We start from the raw sequence: 9,177 nt of genomic DNA, 5'->3' as shown, positions 1-9,177 counted from the left end.
TTTATATATTTTATAAAGTATAAAATAAATAAAATTAAAAAAAAAAAAAAAAAAAAATTATTATTGGGGCCGGTTTTAGGGTGGGCCCCACACCCCATATCTTGGTCAATTTCTTGTCACAAGGTTGAGTGTATTTTACTTAACCAAAACCTAACCAAAACCTAACACCATGTTAGTATGATGGTATGTGATGATGAGAAAAGATCATGATCAAATATATATAAACACTTTCAAGTAACATAAAAAAATATAACTCTTCCTTTCTTTCTTTCTTTCTTGTTCACGGCAAAAAGGAAAAAGAAAGGCTCGGGTCTCGGGTTTTTCGTGTTCAAGCTTCCTAGCATAGCTCGGTGTGTGTTGGAGACTCGGGGTATATTCCGTTTGAGGGTTTTCCTTTGAAAGTCTAGCATTCACATCATCATCTTCTTCAACCATCTACTAAACTCTTAAAGGGTTAAGAATGTAAGTATTTACTAGCTTGATAGTTTAGCTTTTCCGTATCATTTGATCCTTGCTTCGGGTTTCTAATAAATAGATTATTGGTAATCTTAATACTTGAATGAACTAGGTTGTTCATGAACATATCTTATATAAACTTGTAAGATATACATATATAAACATATGGATAGATATGTTTAGTTTGTAAATATCACGCTTCCGCCTTAATTGTGATTAGTTAAATGGTTAACTAAGCTTGTAAATTCCATAGAAACCCAACGAGCACATGAATAGAAAACACTTCTGTCGTTGCCTCGATTGGCGAATCTACGATCAAGCAAGTATTCACCATCATGTCGAGCCATTTGAGAACGAAAAGCTCTGATACCAACTGATGCAGTTTTGGAAGCGATCAATGACTCGAGAGACTCATAATTAACAAATACGATAAAATCGAACCAATGGTTCCAAGAACAATGTTCTTTTATATTAAACTTAATCAAAAACTAATGACAACTAAACTATAACATTTCGGATTTTCCAAACCCGTATTTGTGTGCGTTTAACCAGACCGAAACATTTTTAGATCGTTATTATTAATAAAAATCAAATGTTTATAAGTATTTAAGTTTTCATATATTCACTTTAGGCTCTTGTACTTTAATTAATGTTTAATTCCTAATTATATCATAAATAGTTTATTAAATGACCAATTATCAAACCTAAAGGACTAATAATGTCAAAAACCCAAACATGCCCTCCCTTAGCTGGAGCGCCGCGCGTTGGGTGGCGTAGGCCCACCGCGCGCCGCCGTGGATGTACTGTACAGATTTCAAGCTCCGAGCTTCCTTCCTAGTTCGTTTTTGGCCCCAAATCGCTTATTTTATGACATAATCGAGTGTTTTAAGACCCAATAATACTAATATAGCTTAGATACATGTCCATACTCATTAACCCTTGATCAAGAACAAAATTTACAGGTTATAATGTTGATTTGATCATTAAAGGCACATCTAACTCTAAAACAAGTAAGTTACCATATTTAGTTCGCTTTAGTGTATCATATATAAACATATCATTATTTCTCTGCCACAAATCATCCCTAAACCCTAGAGGAGCCTTCTCAGCCATCACCTCCTCTGACCATCACCTTCTCATTCGGTTCTTGACGTTTTACTTGAAGATACGAGCCTTGAAGTTTGACTTTGCTTATGCACCAACCTTTGACTCATCGTTTCTCTTGATTCTTTCACTTTCCGGGTAAGTTGTAAACATATGAATCGTTCATATATATTCCCTAGTCAATAATCTTAAATCAATTTCGATGGTTGAAGGGTGTTGACTGGTCAATTCGTTTAAAACTCGTTAAAGGGCAAAACAGTCAACAAGTTTGACTTAACGTTTTCTCATGCTTCTAATCGGATTCAACGTTCGGTTCAGAAGACTTTTATTCTCGTAACAAAATTTTAAGGCTACTGACCATAACCCGACTTCAGAATCGTTGTTCGGATTCTGGTCAGTACCAGCTCGCTTAAATCTTAAATATAACATAACTGGAGTTCTAAACATCCGTTTGGATTGATTCCAGTGGCAACAAGTTCTTTTTTACTTAGATTATCATATCTTAAAATCTCAGATTCTGAATTGTTCATAACATTTGATGTGTAGTGGATGACTCGCTTATTCATAGCTCGTTAATCGCACTTATTAATCGCTTGTCATTAATCTAAGGTGAGTTTGATCATTCTCCTTTTTATCTACTGTTTTTAAACGTTTTGGAGACATATGCGTACTTACTCATATTTTCTATCTTATATATATACACAAACTCGCAAACATAATCATTGTGTGAATATCAGTTGAATGCTATTTGCTAATTGCTACATGTTTAATTGTTTACTTGACAATATTTGGAGAGGTCCAACATGTCCCCTTGTATAGGGTTCTCATTAGTATGATCATACGACCGTCTTAGTAACCGAAGCCCGATTCGCTTGGCGAAGGTAAAACGACAACTTTAGTCATTGTAATCAATGCCCGATTCGCTTGGCAACGATTCATTGGCACACTAGCAAGTCTTGGGTTGTGTTTTTGGTTGATATATGTTTGTTATGATTTGATTGATTACTATCACATGAGTTTGTTTGCGTGTTTAATATTTACCATTTATTATTTATTAATTATTTAACTATTTGTTGTGTCAAAATTGGTGATCATCTCACTCAACATGTGTTGTTGACCATTTTCTACGCATATGCAGGTTGCTTGTATTGAAGATTAATGTTTGGACACGTAGACAAGATATTAGGATATAATCAAGATAATCATTATTTAAGCTTATATTCATGTATTTAAATTGCTTGTTGTAATTGAGTAATGTGTGTATACTTTGAATAAAATAATTAATTAGATATTGTCACTTTTATATTATAATAGTATACTCGAGCTGTGAGCAATTGGATCATGTCCCGACATTTCCACCTTAGGTTGGTGTGTGACATAAACAACCATAACCCTATTTAAACTAAACAAAAAAGTGATAAACATAAATTATAAAAGATATTAAAAATAAGAACTTTAAATATGGAGATAATTCTCCATCAAAATTACTTTTCAATTAAGTTTTTGGATATAGGAATCTGGATTAACCAAAAACTTAATTCAGCCTAACACAAATTTAGCCTAATCCAGTCACAACTTTAGCATAATTTTATTCAGCCAAACACAACCCAATAAGAAAAAAAATGGTAAATGAAAAACAATCATTTGGTTTATTTGGTCAAAAACCAAATTCAATTTTTTATTTGATTTTGAACTTCCTGAATTCGGTCTCATCCACAACTTTAGCAAGATCTTATTTAGCCGAACACAACCAATTTAGCAAATAATGGCAAATGAAAATTTTAAAAATTATTCGGTTTAATTGGCCGAAAATTAGAAACCAAACCAAATTCAGTATTTTATTTGGTTTTCAACTTCCTGAATTCGGTTCAATTTAGTTTTCATTTCCGACCAGAAAAAAACCTTTGAAAACAAAGAAACTGAACAACCAACCGATGAACACCCACCGAATCCGCTCCAACTGGTTACCCTCAAAAGACATTGTACTACACTATGCCACAAGCAAAAGTCATTACACAAAAAACACACAAACATCTATTCAGCTATAAATTTAAAAAAAAAAAAAAAAATCCAAATCTCATCTATTTGACTTATGTATCACTTAACACATCTAAACAATGTGCAAAAAACTATCATGCATTAAACTCCCCATCACTTCTACATAACTGGTTATTCTACTGCCTAGACATAGGAGCCATCGGCATGGCTAATTGCTGACTGTAGAAACTACCTTCTATCTGATAATTCTGGTAACCCTCTGGCAGCGAATATGCGGAAACACCATTAACTGGTGGTCCTGCAGTTGGATATCCAGACATGGGCGGTGGTGGCGGTTGGATTATGCTATGCCCATATTGTATCGCCCCTGTCCCGATGGCAGTCCCTGAAGACTGCATGAATTGGGTAACTGGATATGGCTGAACAGGCGGCATCGGCTGCTGAGGTGGCGGAGATGATGGTGGTGGTGGTTGCTGGTCAGGGGGTGGTGGCGGTTGAGTATTTTGAGAAGACGGAATGTAAGGATGAGGTTGGTCGGTATTGATCTTCGGTTTCTTCTGTAACGGGTAATCATTTGCGGGCAAGTCTTTCAGTGAATTTCCAATTACGCCCTCGGATGCTAGAGACGAGAGGACATATGTGAGCATCTCTGCAGAAGATGTGGATGCCGTCAGCTTTGCCGCCATTGCAGCCGCCGCGGATTTAGTATCATCGGATTGAGATGCCTGTCGGGTGTACATCACGGGAGCAGAATGCTGCTCCGGTTGAGACTGAATGCCATCAGGGGTAAGCAATTGCCTGCATATGCTATCAGCCTTTTCTGACTGAGTATGCGCAGCCTGAAAACACAGGAACATGATATTACCAACAAAAGTTACGGCTAGTACTGTAATTTGAACTAACAAACTTTGGTCTGACTGAACTACTATCTTGATTATTTTTTAGTTAAGTAAAAGAGTAACCTACCTTGAGTTGACTGCGGATTAGGTCAAGCTTCATTTCCTGAAAATAAATGATAGAAGCTCTATTTTAATTAAAGGATATAAAATGTAAATACATGTTCTAAATAATACTAACTTGAGGATACCAACAAACCTGTTGTTGAAGTGCGTCCCTCAGATAAGACATAAGATTTGCTCTTGATGATTCAACAGCTGTCAGTTGTTCAATACAGTCCCTCAATGTAGAATGCTGCCCCTTTAGCTCATCCACGACACCTGGCCCGTTTGCTTTTGCTGATTTGAAGAAAGAAAGAAAATACCACACATGTTATTGTTTTCAATTTGAGGAGTTGATAAGTAAGACAGGGATAAAAACCACCAAATTATTCAACCATTTTATTAAGTACGCCCAAATATGAGTCTAGCCAGAAACATGTCGATGAGTTATGACAAGCATGCCCTTAAAAAGGTTTAAAAGGCAAATATTCTTTCTTGTGGCAAAATGTCAAAAAAGAAGGAAAAAAAACCTATGACCTTCTGCTGAATTCGGATATAAGTCCCTAAACTTATATTAAGCTCAAAAAAAGGTTATATCGTATTTTTAAGAGACTTAATCATGCAACAAAGGAGCTATTTTTTCTTGGTTAAGTTAAGAGACTTAATCACAAAAAAAATGACATATATGTAGGCATTTAAGTCCTCAGACTATTTTATTGAGTTATTAAAAGTTCAAAGATGTAATTATGGAAAAACAAAGTCAAAGGAGTTACTGGTAAATTCCGCAAAAGTCCATAGGTTTTTTTTTCCAACATTTACCCAACAAGTTAATCGGTTAAGATCGTTGTATTTTCAGAAAAAAAATTAAGCTCGCTTTTGTCATCAGGCATGTTTTTGGCCAGAATTAGAATAAATTAAACCTGATAGAGTGATAAATAATGTATCTAGGTGGCCTAACAATTTTGATATATGGGTGGTCATAACGAAAAATGTTAAATATTTTGGCAGCCTCCACAAACAATATCCCAAAAAGGGTAAAAAAAAACTTATGGTAACATAACTAAAAAAATTACTAATCAAATTCAACAAGATATAATTAGAAAAAACTGAAAATTAACAACGGGAGAGAAATTAACCAGATTTAATGTCCCTGGCAATTTCCTTGACCACTTTTTCAACAGAGCCACTGGCATTCCTGCATTTGCTAATAACAGCATCTTCATTAACTTGCCCAGCAAATATAGTCTGATAACCAGAAACTATCTTATCCAATGAACTTCCAGCAGGCTGTGTGAGATTAAAACAAAATAATAAGATCTAACATTGAAAAAAATACTGGAGCTTTATTATTTCATACAGTGATATGTAAGAAAAGAAGAAAATCAATTACCAATTTTGATCCTAAATGCTTCCCATTTCTATTATTAGTTTCTCGATGCCTTCCTACAAGCTCTTCCTTGAGAACCTGCCCTCGAGAACCAAAAACCTTTCTTTCATCCAAAATGTTGACCTGCATGCAGGAAACGATAAATTTAGATGAAAATTATAAGCAATGTTTCACTCCTTTTTAAAGGGTTTAGAGAGTGAAAGCAAGACAATTAGGAATAGAATATAGCTAAACATTTATAAATCATCAGATTTACTTGTAAATGGGTTGGTGTGGGATAAGATCCATCACTAACAAACTAACAGGTAGTGGGGTAAGCTAAAAGATGTAACCTAAAAAGAGTAAAACGGGTCAAACAACTTGCAAGTCATCTGAATTTGAAGCGAATTCAGATACATAAAAACTTCCTAAAAGGCTTTATTAAAAAGTTGAATTATTTTTGTAATAATAGAGCTTTTGTAGTAGTATCTATGAAATACATAAAAAAAAATGTGTGGGTCGACCTAGCCAGACCCAACTTGTTTCGAGCAGCACAAATTACACCTTTTAGCCTGCCCACTAAAAAAGACCATCAGCATACAGAAAAGTATATTGTCCTACATTTTAAGGGAAAACATTATTTTTCATCATAAAAACCCTAACATGTATCAAAGACAGATCCAGGTATGATACAGGGCCCCGAAAATGAAGAGTGCATAAATAAAGGATTATAGATGGATAGGATATAGTTTTTTTTCTTTTAGACGTTGGCAAAGATATTGTATACAAATTAGAGATATATGCATCAGAAAAAGATGCCCTACATGTTACATGAACCACAGTATAGCACTGTGGCCTAAGAACACTAACAAAACTGCAACCCATTACCATATATGATTAATTCTTCTATTTGCTATTGGGGCCACAGTTTGCATTTGCACATTCACAGAATTCATATAGAACCCAATAAGTTAATTAAAAATGTATGCTTTAACTTTTTGTATATATACATAGAGATGTTCTTCAGCATCCAAGTCATTATACCTTTTCTTGCTTTCTTAAAACAAAAAAACACCAATAATTCTCATCAAACTTTCATTTGTACATCTGAGTTGTTAAATGATGGAAATTTGTCCCATTTGGGTCATTATAAGAGGTGATAGCGAGCCAAGCTGCTCGTGAGCTACTCAAGATCAGCAAGCGAAAAACTCTAATTTGAGCGAAACTTAAACTAGCCCGGGGCTAAAATAAGCTTGTTTAATATACGAGCCAAGTCCAGGCTTTACTTATCGAGCTCAAGTAAGCTAGCGAACATACATGAGCCAAGTTACTCGTGAGCTACTCAACAATCGGTTCGTTAAATGCTCGAGCTTTATAAATAGAGCAGCTTGAGCTTTAGAAATAGAGCTCGAGACAATCTTGAGCTCTCATAGATTAAACCAGGCAAGCTTGAGCTTAGGCGAGCTCGGACTTGGCTCAGCTCGTTAACATCCCTAGTACTCATTAAAGTAATACAAGTACAATGATGAGCCAACCAAAACAAAAACTTTTAAAGTTTTAGATCCACGTAATGACTCAAATTAAATAAATCTTTTGATAAAAGTACAGTGGCTAAAATGAAACAAAACTGAAATTACCAAAAAAGACTTAATATAATTTTTAAGAGGACGAGCATGGAGAATAAAAGTGCATACCAGGCGTAATGCAGAATTTCTTCCAGATTCATCACCATTATCAATGACATCACGCAGTGCATCTGGAAGAACCTTCCAAAATTCAGCAACAAATTCGGAACCCTTTCGCCTGCTGTTCTGCAGAATATCATTGGCAAGGTAGAGAAAAGCCAGACGCTGATCACGCGGGGAACAATGAAACTGTCTAGCCCATGTTTCCACAACTTGTTTTGCCTTGTTCATATGAAAAATACACCAGTGTGACAGAGCTTTATCTCATTAAGGATAACAGAAAATCACTCTATACATGAAAACGAGTTGATAAAAGTCACAGTTTTGACCCATTTCTAACAGGTCAAACAAAAATAAACTTGAAAGGCAACTCGCCAGATAAGTCAAAATCCGCCCAAAGTGTAACTTTATGCATAAAACCTCTCAAATCATTTAAATAAAAAAATCAGATTAATATTGAAACAAAATAAAGTATAAACATCATAATCATGTTTGGCAAAATAACTATTAATAGAGAAGAAAAAAAAAGAGTTAAGTTTCAACCCATCCACCAAAAGTTTACCCGAATTGACACAGTGCCTGACCTACCTGTTTTCTATTATTTCTAGAATTAAACAATAACCAAAAACCTATTAAGTACCAAGCTAAAAATACATGAGTTATAGAAATAGCATCAGTTCCTTAAAAGAAGTTACCAACAGAATTGCTTGCATTAATAGAAGAATTTAAAAAGAATTATTAAAGTATAATAGATTTGAGTAGGATACTCTCAATGCTTTGCTGTGAACTGTTGAGCTTGCTCAACTTCTCAACCAAAATCTGCGGATTAAAAGTACTCCCCATTGTTTCTTCTGATTATAACCTATCAACCTTCAAAGCACAATACAATAAACAAAGAAAGAATCGGTTAACATAAACACAATTCATAAATAAAGCACATAATTGAATAGGAATCAATCAATTAAGAAGGCAACAGCAAGGAATAAAAAGTAACTTAGAAAGAAAGAGTAAATAGTGTTAACTAACTAACCGGATTATTGAATGAATTAAGCGGTGATTGTGAAGGAAGGATGGTCTAAATTGTAGTTATTATTATTCTCCATAAAACGAAGGAAGGAATTAGGGGTTTGAAGGATTGGACGGTTTTATAAATAACTGAAATTGAATTGGGGGAAATTGAGGAGAAGGAGGTGCGAGTTTTGGGGGAGATAACCATCCACAACGGTGCTTCCGTGCTTCCTAGGGCATTCTACCTACTATTATTATCATTATCATTATCATTATCATTATCATTATCATTATCATTATCAGAGATCCTCCAATACCATTTTTTTTCCTTATATGGCTCGTATAGGGTTGTATGGTTGTATAGGACTTGAATTATGTTAATTTGTGTCGGATGTTTGTCGGTCATTGTTTGTAGTACCTCGTATATGCCTATACGAGTATACGGGCCGTATAGACAAATTTTTGGACACAAACTTTTGACAACCATATATTTATGTGATTTATGACTTTAACATCCTATGTTGCCATCATCCAAATATATTGTCTGACATTCTGACTTGCACCGTATTTTTTTTAGCAATTTTAGCTGCTCTCCTTTTTGACAATTTCATGTTTTGTTTCA

General features: G+C 34.7%; 1 protein-coding gene across 1 annotated transcript; it reads right to left on the bottom strand.

Annotated features, from left to right (window-relative positions):
- Nucleotides 1-3,635: 3,635 nt before the first annotated feature.
- LOC143608193 (uncharacterized) lies at nt 3,636-8,392 on the bottom strand. Its single transcript, XM_077083340.1, has 7 exons — nt 8,315-8,392; nt 7,557-7,804; nt 5,887-6,006; nt 5,633-5,783; nt 4,654-4,793; nt 4,525-4,560; nt 3,636-4,397 (listed from the first exon to the last, which is right to left on the bottom strand). Exons 1-7 carry the CDS (start codon nt 8,388-8,390, stop codon nt 3,735-3,737), a joined length of 1,434 nt encoding a protein of 477 aa, XP_076939455.1. The 5' UTR covers nt 8,391-8,392; the 3' UTR covers nt 3,636-3,734.
- Nucleotides 8,393-9,177: the final 785 nt, after the last annotated feature.

The sequence above is a fragment of the Bidens hawaiensis genome, unplaced genomic scaffold (assembly GCF_021521415.1).
Source record: "Bidens hawaiensis isolate Kalapana, Puna unplaced genomic scaffold, B.hawaiensis_p1.1 tig00105818_1, whole genome shotgun sequence".
In the NCBI taxonomy this organism is placed as follows: domain Eukaryota; kingdom Viridiplantae; phylum Streptophyta; class Magnoliopsida; order Asterales; family Asteraceae; genus Bidens; species Bidens hawaiensis.
The sequence above is the reverse complement of the archived record's forward strand: the minus strand, read 5'-3'. Positions and strand labels throughout refer to the sequence as shown.